General features: G+C 41.2%; 1 protein-coding gene across 3 annotated transcripts in view; it reads left to right on the forward strand.

Annotated features, from left to right (window-relative positions):
• The window catches only part of apba1a (amyloid beta (A4) precursor protein-binding, family A, member 1a), a 39,137-nt gene extending 23,172 nt beyond the window's left edge, over positions 1-15,965 (forward strand). For 2 of the 3 annotated variants that reach the window (XM_074637535.1, XM_074637536.1), the window contains exons 5-12: positions 813-958; positions 8,914-9,000; positions 9,878-10,063; positions 10,267-10,446; positions 11,188-11,400; positions 11,768-11,887; positions 12,484-12,624; positions 13,916-15,965. In XM_074637535.1, coding sequence (XP_074493636.1) covers positions 813-958; positions 8,914-9,000; positions 9,878-10,063; positions 10,267-10,446; positions 11,188-11,400; positions 11,768-11,887; positions 12,484-12,624; positions 13,916-13,987 — 1,145 coding nt within the window. In that variant the 3' untranslated portion in view covers positions 13,988-15,965. Of the gene's footprint in view, positions 1-812; positions 959-7,285; positions 7,319-8,913; positions 9,001-9,877; positions 10,064-10,266; positions 10,447-11,187; positions 11,401-11,767; positions 11,888-12,483; positions 12,625-13,915 lie in introns of all 3 variants that reach the window. The other variant, XM_074637533.1, reaches the window with a different exon arrangement.
• The last annotated feature ends 1,750 nt before the right edge of the window (positions 15,966-17,715 follow it).

A 17,715-nucleotide genomic window follows, 5' to 3' on the forward strand; every position in this document is an offset into this window, starting at 1 on the left:
ACACACATCTTATTGAACTGCACTGCTGATCTAAGCCCTGTTGTAAATGCAGCGTCAGCATCTCCTAAATGTCAAGGCCTTCGGTAGCCAATAGAGACGGAGGAGGGGAGAGAGGATGAGGAAAGATGGAGAGATTCTAGTTAACTAGTCACATTACATCAGTGGTTTCTCTCATAGACGTGCACAAAACACACACACACACACACACACACACACACACACACACACACACACACACACTCACTGTGTCCTGCTCTGATTAAGAGAACACCTGACGCTATTGAAACGCTCCACACCGCCATCTTGATGCACGCTGCTCTTCCTACCGGTCAACCTACCATGAGCAGCAGCAGCAGCAGTGGTGGGTGGGGCGAGGCCAGATCCAGAATTTATCAATGTGGGAGAAAGAGTAGAGTTTCTTTTTACTTTTTATGTGTGACAACTATGTTGTAAAACCACGTCGTAACAAAATGTTAATCATAGCAGAGTATTTTCTACATCCTTTAAAATGTGTCTAAAAAGGGGGACTTTAAATTCAGTTTATTCTCCTAACTATAATCCATTGTTAATATAAAAATATTGATTAGTGCAGCTTACTTACCCTAACCCTTGGAGCGCCGGCTATGAGGCAGGCCCCTCACTCTGAAATCTCTCCATTCATGCATGTCTATAGGTGTGCGTGTAATGAATACCAACAACAGAGTTTAAACATTGGTTTCTTGTTGTTGTTGTTCTTCTTACTATATTGATCTCAAAGTGGGAGGGGAAACATTGTGTTATATAGTGAGACTGAACCCCTCTCCTGCCTCCAGTCCCAGGCCCATGTGACCCAGAGGACCTGATCGATGGCATCATTTTTGCAGCCAACTACCTGGGCTCCACCCAGCTGCTGTCGGATAAGACACCCTCCAAGAACATCCGCATGATGCAGGCACAGGAGGCCGTCAGCCGCATCAAGGTGAAAACACACAGTATACACCCAGACACACTCATGTAATGTATGCAGTTATATGACTATACAACCTATAGTATGTACAGTAGTACATCTAAACATCCAAAGCCACATCTTAATTGAGCTAATTCTGTAATTATCATACATTTAATGTTTTTCCGCTTTCAGATTATCAGATTATATTTTACTATTTATCTTATACTTGATAATAACTTGATAACAGGAGAGGTCGATCTCAAGCAACACTTGTAGTGTACAAAACAACTTTATTGTTGGACCAGCGCATTTCTGTTTGTAGCCTTCGTCAGGGTCATCCTGAAGGCCACGAGCAGAAACGTGAGTTTGTGCTGATCAGAGATGGTTTTTGAGGGAAGAAGCTCCACTCTGTAACACCACTGGACAATCAGAGAGGACTGAGTGCTTCTGTAGCTCCAACAACTCCCAACAGAGTGAGACGTCTTCTCTTTAGCTGGCAGAGATCCATTTAAACCCATACTAATTTAAAGACAGTTTTGCTTGTCTGTAATTTACACTACATAGAGAGACAGATTTTAAATATTTTTGCATGTTGTGCTCTGATTTAAGGATGGTTATTTTGGTAAAAAAATTGGAGTAATTGGAATTAATAGAAAGTATACTAATTAATAATTACATTTACATATTAAATACAATTACATAGTCCTCTTAGCAACTATTAAAGGTGCTAAATTCAATATCCAGAGCATTAATATAGCAAGATATAGAGGAGTAATGTCTGAGCAGAGAATGAAGTCCCTCTCCCTCTGTGTGTGTTGTTATCTGAGCTTCTCCTTGCTTTGTTGACATAGCCGGGCCGGCCGCGCAGGCTTTTAGTGCATGTTCGTGCATGTGAGCGTGCCCCACTGGCTAGCTCACGGCCGCTGCTCTGCACTTGCTCTAATACGGCGGTTACAGCTGATAACGTTGTCCCGACCGTCTGCGTCATCTCGGTAGCGTACTTTAGCACCCATCCTCCGGTTCCCCCCTCGCTGTTTTTTTGCACTGTTAGCACTTTTAGCTGCGAGCCGCTGGCTGTCGCCATGTTGAGTGCCGTTGAGAGGCAAAAGTAATGCTCCCAATCCCATATTTAGCACCTTTAAGAAACAAGGGACCTGTGAAATATACAGTAGTATTGCCTTAATGTCAACAAGTACATGTGTATGTCATGAAAAAACAAATTGAACTTGAAATGGAAAAGCTTTAGTGAAAATGATCAATACTCTTACACTTAAGTTAAGATGTTATAAACACAACTTTTATATGATATATAAATAAAGATCAGCTGACAAAGTCCTATGATGAGTGACTTTCAATTGGCTAGTGTAAAAAAATGTTTGTAATGTGTATCTTCAGTGTGACTGCATGTCTATAGTTATATGTCTATATATATCCTGTTAATGGATGGACAGATAATGGATGTGTTTCAACCACATCCCGTTGTAGAGCTCCAGGCTCGGGCACCTCCGGCGCTGGGACCCATCTCCATTGCCAGGACAACGTCATGGAAAATCATGTGTGTTATCACGTGTCTTAAGGTGGAAAATCATGTGTTTATTGCGCCTCCAAATGACGTTTACATGCCACTGTATTATATTGCACTATGTATTGGTTTATTATATATATACTGTATATATAAATATTTAGGGTGTAGCCTATTGTTTACCTTGGTGTTATTTGGGGAGGTCGTGTAGCTTATTCAAACTAATGAACGCATGCTATCGTATCCCGATGATCGTCTCTGGCGTATGCAATTTCAGACGTCAATTCCTTCGGGTCCGACGGAGGAGGTGGGCCCGAGCCTGGAGCTCTGCAGCTAGCCCCTTCTCCTCTTGTTGGTTGTAATGATCGTGTGTTTCCCTGTGACCTGTTTCACTTCCTTCACTCCCGTCCTGTCGCATGACCAGGTTCCTCCTGTCCGAACATTTTAAATCCACTTTGTTTACATCCATGTTTACTAGCTAACAATATTCCTCTTCGCTGCCTTTTGTTAGTCCATTTCTGCATATCTTGGAGAGTTACTTCCACCTGTAGATCAGTGGAATAGTGTGACTCCATTGGCAGGAATGTACTGTATATCGCACCACCCGCATGCACACGCGTGCATGTGCGTCCTTGTGTGTGTGCACCCACTCATAGAAAACCATCCCCAGACAACTACTAGAGGTAAAAACAGCAAACCTTTTATTAGTGAAACACCCCATGCCCAGGAGAGAGAGGTCATGGCAGCAGTGTTTCCTTCTGCGGTTTTCTGAGGTGACTGATCACCAGATATCCGTAAAACACCACTTCCAGAAGTGAGGACCACTCTTTGGTTTGGGATTTTCTTCTTCAAATCTCTGAAGCCTGTTCTAATACCTTTTGAACAGCTGTGATGCTCTTGTTGACTACTTTTATGTAGAGATATGTTAGGCCTCTGCAGGAAATGTGAAACCTGCACCTAACATGCCTGCAACTTGAGAGCCTGGGTGTTGCAGGTTTAACGTGACGGTGTACCTGTGTGACCCTCATCAGTGCATTCTGTTTCCTTGGCCTGAAGGAGTAGGTTTGATTTATCCGTATAGCCTCAGGACAGGACTCTGTATCACCAACATGATGCAACATCTCAAGTCAAGTCAAGTCAAGTCAATTTAGTTTATTTACCCAACATCACAAATTCCAAATTTGCCTCAAGGGGCTTTACAATCTGTACAGCTATAGGACACCCTCTGTCCTCAGACCCTCGATTCAGATCAGGAAAATCTCCCCAAGAAAACCTTTAATGGGGAAAAATGGAAGAAACCTCAGGAAGAGCAACTGAGAGGGGACACTGCCACTTTGGATTTAATCCAATAAACAAACTATCAAAACTCACAGTTTTAGAGGCACGGTAAACCGAAGATGGCTAAAGTAAAACATAGGCTGACACAACAAGTGAAGATTAAATGATATGTCATAATGTGAATGTTATTTTCAGTTAGGAATCAGTTGAGAAATGTAGACGTTATAGTGCTTTTTATCCAGAAAAAAAGCACCCCCGTTCACTTGTATGTGTTTACAGGCCAGTCTTGTCCAATATGGCGCCCACATTGACGTACGATCCAGGAGTCAATGCGGCGTCAATGTATACTGTATATGTCTATGGTCAAAGCACTCATGCCGTTAAGGATGTGAGCGGTGTTGGTACAAGAAGTTTTTTTGGACGTCAATAAATGAATTAAATGGACGTTATGGACTGTTTATGGTTTTGGAAAAATCCTTGACTTTATTACAAAATACACTTTTACTTACTCACAACCTACTATGCAAATGGATTATTGGTAAATATGAATATATTTTAGGTATTTATTAATTTTGGCATTATATCTTTGCATTTATAGCTTAGATAACTTGGCAACCTATATAGTTTTGCAGTAAACATAAGGCCCTACACATAAAACAAATTTCCAAGTGGTTACACAGTCCAAAACAGCCAATTAAAGAGTTCAACCTTGTGGGATCCTCTCAGTGTGGTATCACTCAACATCTCCACTGTTGCTTTCCTGAGTTTCAGGTATGTTTGCATCAGTGTCCACCCTGTGTGACATCAGCTCTGACACGCCAATTGTCCTACACATTGTCCTAATCTACCAAACTAAATTAGTGTTTTCTTTCAAATGATATTTTAACACCGATCACTAAAGTTTCCAAGTAAAACGACCTTGACATTCTTGTCAAAGGCACAGGTTTTCTGCTTGTGTAAAAGCAGAGCTGAGCAGCTTGAAGTGTGTGCTCAGCTGGTCATGCTTTTACTTCAAAAAGAGCATTAATGCACCCAGAACACATAGTGAATGAGCCCTCTCTAATATAACCAGCAACTAGACAGCTCTGTGCCACTGATAAACATTGTGAAGCCTGATCGTTTGACAGACGTTAGCCGTCGTTAGAGTCTGTCTTTGTACAGCCAGTCCCACGAGTCTGAAGCTTTTCGCACTAAAGAGAACAGAGGAGCTGAACAGAACGTGCTGAGAGTCGGCTTCTCGGTCTGTTCTGGAGCTAAAACAACAACAGAGACACCTGCTGGTATTGGAAGGCTAATGCAAATACACTAGTCTTTATTATTCCCTTCAATGGTGACATATTCTGAGGCTTCTACTGCGCCATGACTGCATGCAGTTGTAGTATGAACTGCGAATGAACACCGACAGCAGTCCGCATTTGGCTGAGGATGGGCTGTGTTGGTAGAAGGTATTATAAAGCCAGATGATGGTGGTCAGGACAGATGAACTCTTCTGGTTCCTGTAGATAATCAGCCTATCTCTTTTGGACAGATTATGATGTAGCTGTTTAAGAACCCTAACAGCTGCAAATTAGACATTTTGGTTTGTGGTTTGTGCTATTAGAATAGCGGTAAAATTCAAAATGAATACAGTAGGTATTGATACACGAGTACCAGCTGCGCTTTCTGCTCTCCTCTCTGACAGCAAGTTGAACACACACACCACTATTCATCTTTTAATAACAATCTAAAAATGTTATGTTGTGTCAATTTTTCCCTGTGGTCCCGAAAATGTTATCAGATATCGATATTTTTCAAGGTATTGTATTGAAGTTAGAAATTCCATTATCGAGACAATACTAGTTTGTGGTTTCCCAAGAGTGGCTGACATTACATGAATACCAAATATTGGGCACAAAGGTTAATAAGGAGTGTACAATAGCTGAAAGGTGGACAGTGGAGAAGAAGATGGAGAGGTGCACCACAGAGGGTTTGCAGCATTATTGCTGTGGATATTTCATGCGTCGTGAGTCAAACTATTAATTTATATTGTATATAAGTGGCTTGCCGGTGTTTACCGACAGCCCACTGCACATTTCTTATAGATAAATTTAGTCATGACTTTTAAGGTATTTCTTGATTTAGCATTATAACTTAAAAGTTGGATAACTCAGTGGCCTGTATCGTTTGCTCTTACACATAAAGCCTACACCTAAAAATGTTCTGCGTTTTGAATTTTACCACCGGCACAATATTTCAAACCATAACTGTCAGAAAACTACAACACATCATCAAAATGTCTACTTTGTGTTCCAAAACAGTTACATCACACTTTCTCTTGCTGAAAGTCAGTGCAGGAAGCTTCATCAATAACTCTCAGGGGCGGGTTTACACCTAAAGGTTCCGGTTGCTGAATCAAACCAATGCGAGGATGATGCATTGTTTCAATTTTCCAACTAGTGTGGTTTCCGCCACAAAGGCAAAACTCAAATGGTCCAGAAAGTCATGTGGTGGAAATGTCGTTGGATTATTGGTCATACAGTTGGCTCCTCCTATGCCTCAACAGTTGCCTCGCTGCGTGTGATGTGCTTTCCTACGCTGTGACAAGAGTGTGTGGATGAAGCAAAGTTGTTAAATTTTGCTCATTTAGCGGCTGGCTGGTTTGCTAATTCCACCATGCTTTCATGCTACACTGGTTAACATACAGAAAATGAGCCAAACAGCTGGTTGGTGGCCAGCAACAGCACCATCAGCAGCACCAGCAGCACCAGCAGCAGCAGCAGCAGCGCTGGGTCTAAATAGTCCATCCTTCATTCATTACTTTACCGCTAGGAGACTACGGAGTTGCCAACCGCTCTCCTACCAGCGAACTAGTCTCCTTGCAGCAGGAAGGAGGTAGGCGGAGGGATCGCAGGATGTGCTACCTAGTTAATTATTGTCTCATTTGTGGTGTGATAAACAGTAAATTCATCAAATTCAGTGGGGGCAAACGTGCAAATAGGCTGCTAGTTCACCAGTCACCAAAACGGGAAAAGAAAACGTTTTTTTTAAACCAATGAAATGACACACAAATGGCACGCTTCCTGTGATTGGTTCCAATGGTGTTCACACCAGAAATGAACCGCGCCAGAGTTAACTTGACAGCGGTCTGAGACCACCCCTTCGAGGTGGACCAGAGAGCAGTTATTTGCCCCGTACCAGAGTTCAAGTCCGGCGTTTACACCAAACCCAAGCGAACCGCACCAAAGGGGGTAAAACGCTGCAGGGTTCAGACCAGCCGGACTAACAAGGCTGGTGTGAACACAGAGCCATAGTCCTTTATCTGCAAATAAAAAGACATACTCTGCTGGGTTGGTGTAGCCAGTTATGATGTTCATCACATACAAATACATAACAACCATACAACACTCAATATGAACAAAATATCAAACACTTTACAGTACAACGGCACCACAGAATGTCCCATCTGACATACAGTGAACACCCCGTCCCTGCCTTCCTCTCTGTGATCCAGTCGGTCTCTCCTGTGCACACTGCTCTAACCCATTACTCTCCTGTCTGCTTTATTCCATGCCTGGCAGACGGCCCAGAAATTAGCCCAGAACAGGAAGAAGGTGCAGTACCTAACCTATCTATCCGTTTCTCGTCCGCCACACTGCAGAGCACAGTCTCTCTCTTCTTCCTCTGCTTGGCTCTTTGTCTCTTTCTGTGTCTGTCTGTGTATGCCACTGTCCTATCCTTTGTGTCCTCTTCAGTGTCTACTGTCATTCTGATGAATTGTTGGCATTTTCCTGAATCCAGCTTTGTATTGTTGGAGGTGATATTCATTCATTGTTACGGTCTCGGTCCATTCACCATTTTTTTTTTTTCATTTCATATCAGACATTTTGTTACCCATCATAGTTTGTAGTTTTTGTCAAACTGGTTCACTGCTTGTCGTGGAAGGAATGCAGTTTGCTGGATGCAGGAAACGGCTGTAATCTTACTGGCTACTTGGTTGCAGGCCTATTCAGTGTGCTTTCTCTCTCTGTTGTTGATTCTGGATTTGTAGTGATACTATGTATGACTGTGTATAATAACATACATCCTCTTGTTTGCTAACCTATACCCAGAGTCAGATGACAACATGCTATGTCGAATCATCTCAGTGCGTCTTGTACAGACAGAAGTCTGCGATGTCAAAATAAGCATGGCTGTAATTAGGCACCGCAGTGCTTTAAAGGTCCCCATATTGTAAAAAGTGAGATTTCATGTTTTTTATGATATAAAGCAGGTCTAAGTGCTATATACTGTAAATACTGTTAAATTATCAAAACACTCAATATATGGAGAAATACACACAGCCCGTATTCAGAAATTGTGCGTTTGAAATAAGCTGTTAGGATTTCTATCCATTTGTGATGTCACAAATATACAATATATAGATCATTACACAATTTTAAACATAAACATCCTAAATGTGTCCCAGTTTATTTCCTGTTGCAGTGTATGTAAATAAAATCAGCTGACAGGAAGTACACATGGGCCCAAACTGTTGCCTAGCAACACAATTCCGTTGCAATTCTGTTGAAATGCACTAAAACGGAGCGTTTCGGGCCGAGGGCAAATACAGGTATATTCAGGCAGACTGTATGAGAAAAATAAAGTTTTTTTTTAACATTACAGCATGTAAACATGTTCTAGTAGAAACAAAATACATGTATGAACCTGAAAATTAGCATGATATGGGACCTTTAAGTTAAATTTTTATGACAGGCATGCTCACATCATATATTATATAGTGTACAGTAACAAACATTTAAAAATCTAAGATATGACATTCTTTGGAAAATGGTCAGCAGCATTATGCATTTATTATGAATTCACCATTGACAGTTCAGTAAATGCGGCAAAAAAAAGGACAAATAAAGGTGGTATCTGTAAGGAGCTGTTATAAGTTAGCCCTGCAAAGCTTGAGTCCAGACTAGTTTAGTCAAAGACTCACTTTGGGGTTCATGGATCAGAAAGTTCAATACATTTCCTAGCTGTTTCTTTCACTGTGCTCTGGTTGACATGAGACGCTACTGAGCTCTAACTCTGTTCATTCAGGAACATCTGCTCATGAACATGTGGGCCTTTTTGTGTCTGTGTGTATGTTTTATGAATGTGTGTCTAATTTTGCTTTGTGAATGATGTGTGTATATGTGTATGTGTGTGTGTGTGTGTGTAGGCCCCTGATGGTGAGCCTCAGCCCATGACAGAAGTGGATCTCTTCATCTCCACCCAGAGAATCAAAGTGCTCAACGCTGACTCCCAGGTACTCGCTCTGACACAACTCTAGTGCCTTTTCTTGTCACCTCACTGAGAACTCATGAATTTGCCATGCCTAAAATGCCGAAAATGTGCTTTCTGCTTCGGTGCGATAAAGAAACAAATAGAACATTTCCACCTTAACTCCCGCAACACATGAGAGTTGGTGCACTTCCACTGACATTTACACACATCCAACCTGTCCTCATTTGATACTGAAAGATAACCTACTTTTTCCTTTTTATCTTTAATGTATTCTGAAGTGTATATATATATATATATATATATATATATATATATATATATTAGGAATTCTTGTTATATAAAGCTGGAAAGAAGTGACAAAAATGCTGTTCTAAATGTCAATGAATTCATACACGTGGTAAATAATGGTAGACTGTGAAACAGGTATTAAATTGCATTCTATGTGGTATTTAAAAGGTCTTAAAAAGTCTTAAGTTTAACTCGGTGAGCGATGCTGAAGCTGAGCAGAAGTAGGGTTATTTTCCTACAGAACCGATGCAGAAAGCACTCTGATGCACACACATGGATGCACAGTCAGAGCTCTGAGTTGATCCTGAGCTTGTTGTTGTTAAGACCAGTAATAAAGTTAGATACAGGGTTTCTCAGTTTGTTTCTTATTTGTTGGGTCATATGATGTGGAAAACTGTGTGAATGGATTGCTACTCTGTAAACAGCTTAGTAACTGTACGGGGGAAAGACTTCGGAGTGCTCAGTCAACATGTATTCAGGGGAACAATAGAACTTTCAATATGGACTTATATAGTACATTTGTATGAGCTGTGGTGTGGTTACTTTACATAGTTTGGTTACTAACCCCACATTTAGATGATTATAAGGAATGTTATGGTTCTGACTTCCAGGAGACAATGATGGACCACCCTTTGCGGACCATCTCCTACATTGCCGACATCGGCAACATCGTGGTTCTGATGGCCCGGCGCAGGATGCCTCGATCCGACTCTCAGGAGAATGTGGAGGCCTCAGACCCGGGTCAAGACACCAAGCGCCAGTACAAGATGATATGCCACGTGTTTGAGTCCGAGGATGTAAGTCCAACAACAACGTTATATGACGTCTTGCTCGTCAAAAGGGACAACATGCATTTTTTGTTTACTTTTTGCCCATTTAATCAGCTTGGAATTTGGACTACAGTCAGTTAAAAAGAACTTGCATTGACCATAAGATAGTATAAATAATGATTACAATTTCAGAAATTGTCTTCTCCCACTTCCCCCATCCTGTCCTCTAGGCCCAGTTGATTGCCCAGTCCATCGGGCAGGCCTTCAGTGTGGCGTACCAAGAATTCTTACGGGCCAATGGCATTAACCCCGAGGACCTGAGCCAGAAGGAGTACAGTGACCTGCTCAACACTCAGGACATGTACAATGATGACCTCATCCACTTTTCCAAGTCTGAGAACTGCAAAGACGTAAGTAGGGCTGTGTGTCATTCAAACATTTTTGTACTGATGCCTCAACAGTAATTTGTTCTTTCAATAGAGGTCATATATTGCTAAAAATTAAAAAAGTCAATGATCATTTTCTTTACCACTGATTCATACTGCTCAGAACTGTCAATCACATGTACATGAATGCGTACTGTAACACAATGAAATAACCACTAAAACTACACAATTCCATGTTTTTGCATTATGATGTGAAAAAGTGTACAGACGGGTTTCTGTGCAACATCATCACAGAGATGCTCGCGCAACCAGGGGTCAAAAACATGTGTAGCAGAGCCGAGCTCTAAAGCAAAGACAATGAGGAGTTGTTGTGCAGTGAACTGCACCAACCGCAAAAAAGATGGATTGAAAATGTTTAATATTCCGAGGAGATCACATGAGTTTGCCAAAAACAGAGGGAGGTTATGGATCCAGGCCTGATGGGTAAAAGCATTCTGGTCACACAGCGCCAGCGAAGCAGCAGGTGGTCATAGCGAGCTGTTATGCTCCACAGATCAATAAATATGAACTGATCAACAACAGGGGGATCGACCCACACTCTAAGGAAATATTTCTATAGGTCTAGTATAGCCCCGTGAATGTGCACACACCCGGTAGTGTTTGTCTACAAGAAATCTGTTCAGTGAACAACATGAAAAGTCATATTTGATTTCACGCTGGCTTTTAAAATGGTTTTGTGTTGTTTGTGTCCTGCTGTGACCTCAGGTGTTCATAGAGAAAGCTAAGGGGGAGATTTTGGGCTTGGTCATCGTGGAGAGCGGGTGGGGCTCCATCCTGCCTACTGTCATCATTGCCAACATGATGCATGCTGGGCCGGCCGAGAGATCTGGCAGACTGAACATAGGAGACCAGATCATGTCCATTAATGGGACCAGTCTGGTGGGACTGCCACTGTCCACCTGCCAGAGCATCATCAAGGTATGCGTACGGTATTATTTTTAATCATGGAGGTTCACAGGTACGACTGCACAGACCCCGAGTTCAATACGGTTAGCTCTACCTGGTTGGAAGCCAGATTTAATTTTTTTCATAAATACAATTATTGTCCAAGACCTCAAGGTGTTGCTTGGCAAATACTGTTTCCAGAATTTTTGCTATAAAGGGCAACTTGTAAATGGAAATGAAAAAAGATTCTGAGGAAGAGAGGGATCGGTTACAGACTTATATAAAAGGAGCTGTGTTTGCAGATGTGAAGCAAGTGAAAACCACCGCTGGCGTCTTATCATCTGTCCCTTTAGCGATGTGAACCTTTTGACATTTCACTGATGTGCTTTCCTTTATGTAGGGTCTGAAGAGCCAGTCTGGGATCAAGCTAAACATTGTCAGATGTCCCCCAGTGACCACTGTACTCATCAGACGGCCAGACCTCCGCTACCAGCTGGGCTTCAGCGTCCAAAATGGCATTGTGAGTAGCACTGTGATTCTGCACTGTTTTTATGTTTAATGATTCTTGCAGTTTTTTGTTTTTTTTATGGTGTAATACAAATTAGCAACATGATAACAACCATATGACCAAGCACAAGACAAGCCGGAGAACTAGACTCTAACTAACCGGAAAAAAAAAGAATATATATATAGTATATATATATATATATATATATTAGATATTCTTATTGTAGGAAGCAAGTGAAGAAAGCATGGAAGCAAAATGGGTTTTTGGTGTGAAATATATAGAAGTGAGAGATAGCAGAAGAAAAATAGGGGGGACAGTAATAACCAAAGGAAGATGGAAAGAGAAATATGAAAATAAATAATAGATAACATAACATAACGTAACTACAATGCTCTCGGAGGGCATCTCTGGTTGGGCTCTAAGGGCAGAGGCGCAGGAGTGTATCTGAGTTTAGGTCAGAACAGCTGGGTGAGGGCAGAATTTTATCCTTTTTCTTTATTTTTTTCCCCAATTATTTAATCTTTAGGTCCTTTCCCTTCTTTCCCCTTCTCCTCTTCCGTGCTTTGATTTTGTCATCTAAAAAAGAATCGATCTGTCCCCCTCAACAGATCTGTAGCCTTATGCGTGGTGGCATCGCTGAACGGGGCGGGGTCAGAGTGGGTCACCGCATCATCGAGATCAACAGCCAGAGCGTGGTGGCTACGCCCCATGAAAAGATTGTCCACATCCTGTCCAACGCTGTGGGAGAGGTAAGACACTGTCACACTGGACATAGACATAACAAACAAATGTGATCTGCATTCTTCCACAGACTTATTGAAGTCACTGCATGCAAGGACAATTGTTTGCATCCAAACATCTTTGTAAATCTATGGCATTAGTCTTTCGGTCATTGGCCCTTTCATGGGATTTGGTGACAATAAGAAAAATGTAAAATAACACCTTATCCTTTAAAATCTAATGACCATTACCAAATAACAGCTATGAAACTTTCCTAGTACATTAATGTGCTTTCCTCCAGCAACATTACAACTTCAATTATCAGTGTGCTGTCTGTCCTGTCCAACACTTTTATGCCTTGTTTCCACTGCATAGTACTGCACGGCTCGACTCCACTCCACTCTCAACGCTTGGAAGCGTTCTTTTTTTGGTTTCCAAAAACCAAACCTCGGTCGAGGTTCCAAGTGCGCTGAGCTGATACTATAAGGTGGAGTTAAAATACTGCAGACCACTGATTGGGCAGAGAGAATCATCACTAGCGCAACACAAGACAACCTGCACAAACCAACCATTTTTAAATGGCCAGGCTACCGTCAATAGCAACCGCAATATTTTTATTCACTTTACTCAGATTAAAAAAAATTAAAAAAAACGAAATCGGTCAAAAAGATCAAAATCGGTACAAAACAAAAGTACGTGGTACCAAAAGTGAGTCGCGGCGAGCCGAGCAGAAGCATGCAGTGGAACGGCACACAGTGAAATGTACTCTCCGCATTTAACCCATCCTAGTATTAGGAGCAATGCTAAATAACGCCCATGGAGAGGTTTGGTTCAGTGCCTTGCCCAAGGGCATCCCTAGCAGTGCCCAGGAGGTGAACTGGCACCTCTCCAGCTACCAGTCCACAATCCATACTTGGTCTGTGCTGGACGACCCTCCAGTTCCCAAGCCAAGTCCCTACGGACTGAGCTACTGCCGCACATTGTGGGGTGTAAGGAGCATTGCGGCCTCTAGGAGTCAGTTTATGATAACTTCTGTCATTTGCAGGTGGCTACATGTTCATTTGGATGTTTCCACATTAGTCATGTCTATGTGTCGTTGAACTTTGTCTGCCAAAGAGAGCACAGAGAAGAGCTGATGTTGCCAAGCAACTGTGCTGTTACAACAACAGCGACAGTTACCGGTGTCCAGCGGGGATGTCTGGGTTGGCAGTGACTACTAGCCTTTGGCACTCATGATCTTCAAAGGCATTTCCTATTAATAATTCCATGCATTGAATGCTTTGTTCTGTGTGTGTGTGTGTGTGTGTGTGACTGTCTCAGATCCACATGAAGACGATGCCTGCAGCCATGTACCGCCTGCTGACCGCCCAGGAGCAGCCTGTTTACATTTAACAAGACAAAGCCCTGACCTCACGCACCCTTTAAACTTCCTGCAAATCGACTGACCGTCACCCCCCCCCTCCCAAGCCGACCCACCTTCTGCCCAGACCCAGTGCTCATCCTGTCCCCTTCTATTCAGCGCTGATGGTTAGTAGGATTGTTCTGTTGCTCAGCCTCGTCTTCAAGTGACAACAATATAGAGAAACCCCCAAATTATCCATCATGTTGTCACTAAAAGATTTGTTTTCTTACTTTAGCGAAATGTACAATTGGTAAAAAGGGGTGTTTAACACCTGATGCATTTTCAGCGACCCAGTATAGTGCCCCAGAATCCTAAAAATGTTCTTCCTGGTTCACTATTGATGTTTTGAAAACTCAACACATTTCACACTTTTTAAAACATGGGAGCACTATAACAATTCCTAAGTGTATCTTTAATGTTTCGGTCTAGGACAGTTTGGTGACAAATTTTGGTCATTGTTAAATAAGGCAAATGAGAAGCTCTCACACACTACAAACCTTACGTTTAATGTGCAGGAACTGAACCATGATTGTGGACTTTGAAGGCAATCTGCACATCCGAAACCTGACCTTCACACCCTGACTGTACTTTCTGCCATGCTGCTATTTCACTGTGTCTTGTTATATTTCCTCCACCAAATCATTTTTTTTTTCTCAGTGATCATGTTGTAGCTACATTTCATGGGACCAAGCTTTGCTTTTGCTCTCAGCTCTCCCTCCCTGCTACTGTAATCCACTCCCAATTACTGTACATTGGTGTTCTTTGCACAACACAGAAGCTCTCCACAGAGGGAGTATATGTGAATCTTGCTGACAAATGAGTGTGTGAGCACACAACCCCCTCCTCGTCACATTCCACACGTTGTAAGGGAGTTGACGCATTAGCTCCTTTTTGCACTTCATAATTTCCAACAGGAAAGCTTTCCAAACTCAACTGTAGTCAATTGTTAACAGCAGTTGTTGTGTTTCCATCGCATTTGGTTTCTTTTATTTTGTATCCTCTGTACATAGCACCAGCAGTAGCTCCAGTCACTTACACCACAGACACCTTGTTCAGCCAGTGTGTCCAAGCATAGAGCAGCTGACTCACATGGGACCCTGATGACCTATACCTATGTCAAGGTGTTTGCACAAAGACGCAGTGATGGAATGTGAGTCTAAATAACCACCAGGCTGTTTTCCCACTGTAACAATATATGAATGTCCGCCCATTTTCCTCCCCCTCAAACTGAAAAAGAGAAAGTAAAACACTACTCTGCCTACACACAAACTGCTCATTGCTGGTTGGATAATGTAACCCAAAATAACGGAGTAATAAGTAGAATAGTGGAGTGAGCTCTGGACTACACATCATGCCACCGTTTGTGCATGCACAAAGCACCATACTGCATGGTGTACAATTGTATAGTCAGTTTCCTTAATACAGGGTTTTGTGAGCTCTGCACTGCCTAAAGGGTGTACACTACTAACACTGCTCCCACTGTAGCAAATACAATGACACTCAAACATACAAGCTGAATTCTCGAGTGATAGCTGGAGGCGTGTGCGGTACGAACAAATAAAGGCTCGCACCTAAAATAGATTTCCACAGCACTTATTCATCAGAAATAATTCCAGCTGCTATACTGTTAAGCTACTGTCATTGAAACCTATCACTTCCTGCACCTTTCATATTAAAAGACTACAATGGACAGGAGGGATTATGCCCTTTGAGCTTGTTTTATATCTATACTTTGAACCACCGGAAAGGATTTTGATGTTAAAGGGGAACACCACCTAAATTAAGAATTCCAATATGTTATTTTTCCATGGCCGAGGAAAGTTCAATGAATATTCGTGAACATGAGCTCCTCTCTCTCTCAAAGCCAGAAAACCGAGAAGTTAGTCTCAAATTTGTGATGTCATCAAGTAACAATGAATGGGAGACTGATTTTGTGGACCAACAGAATGTTGTAAAAACTTAAACTAATAGACTAATAAAAATTAACTAATAGATATCACCATGAATCTTCCCCAGTTGACATTAAGACATTAAGACCATTATTTTTACATCACAAGTTTTTTGAAATTGTATGTTTAAATATGCAAATGAGGCATTATCTAATGCTAACTTTTGGTGAATTTAAGTCGAAATCTACAGACGCAATGGACAAAGTAGTGAATTAAATACATAAATGTGTATTTTGGATGTTTCCTTTCTAAAACATTTTTTTTTGCCTGTAGAGTCTCATCGGTTCAGGAGGTGTTGAGTGTAATTGACGGTAACAACAAAGTAGAACGGTGAAATGTGAGTGAAAACAGTGAGAGTAGCAGAGAGGTGAGTATATTGTTGTACGGATGTCATTAGTGCTGTGGAAATGTACATTATACTGAATTTATCAAGGCATGGAGGAAGTTTTGAGATTGCATTAACAGCAAATTAAAAGAGGAGCAGATCAGAAAACACTGAGGCTTCTTAGCAAAATATGATAAAATGTAATTATAAAACTTTGTCTCGTCTTCAATATGAACAACTTTCGAGTAAAGGCCTGATTCGTTTGAGGTAAATAATGACCTTATGATTTTACAGTAACCACCAAACAACACTTGAGCCCAGATGCAGCCTTTAACAAACCATTAAACTCACGAGAAACGGTGTAATCATTCTGTTAATAAATTTTCCATTAATTAAGTAAATGCCAGAGAGACGTTTACAGTGACCACCAAAGACATCCTCCATACACCTTTTTTACATGTAGCATCATTTATTGACCAAATTTGTGAACGAGTTGTCTGTATGAGTTTGATGTGACATTTTTGGAATTTTTTAATGTTCTTACAAATGCGATGAACGATAATAATTCCTTCATTATTATTGGGAAGAAAGAGTGGGAAAGGAGGGGCATTTTACATGAATGGGGAATATATGATCAAGGTTATTACACTAGTTCTAGTTGTGAAGGAGGTAGCTGTAATCCAACAGTTCAATTTAGTTTTCACTCAACTGAAATATAATATGTGTTGCATTCTGACAAAGCTGTGGTTTCTCTGAAGTTACTGAAGTTACTGAAGTTACTGAAGTGTAGTCAGTCAGTCAGTCAGAGGGAATACATGCTACTGACTGTGTTTATTCCAAGGCCACTCTGTCTTCAAATCATGTCGATTATCTGTTCCTGCAGTGCAAACTGATCACGGGTTTAACTCTTATCATAATGACAATGGTGTTTATTTTATTAACAAACTTGAAACAATATTATTTTAGTCCGTTTCGGAGTAATTTGATATTTTTAATTGTGCATTTATACTGAAAATAACACTGTAGAGTAGCTTCCTTTTCAAATTTGAAGGGTGCTTACAATAAGACTGGATATACACTGACAACGTGGCTGTACCCTTAAATGACTGTACTGGTGTAACATGTTTTATCCCATTTCTTACAAAATATATATTCTTTCCCATCTTCTACAAGATCAGCTTGCAAAAACTTTGAAATTTGCATTATATCCAATACAGTGAGCATGATTGTTGTCTCTACATGCTGATTTTTCAGCCAATTCTTAATCAGTGGCTTCTGAATACCTCTTTAATTTAAGGCTCAAATTGTTCATTTAAAGTTTTTTTGTTAAACAGAACAAATCCCATATACTCCGGTACACGTCCTTTTAAAAATGCAGCACATCAACAGAGCTGTTTTATGTCTTTCAGACCAGCCATCAACTACAACGCAGACAATAGTAGGT

Source organism: Sebastes fasciatus, chromosome 6, assembly GCF_043250625.1.
Source record: "Sebastes fasciatus isolate fSebFas1 chromosome 6, fSebFas1.pri, whole genome shotgun sequence".
Classification (NCBI taxonomy): Eukaryota; Metazoa; Chordata; class Actinopteri; order Perciformes; family Sebastidae; genus Sebastes; species Sebastes fasciatus.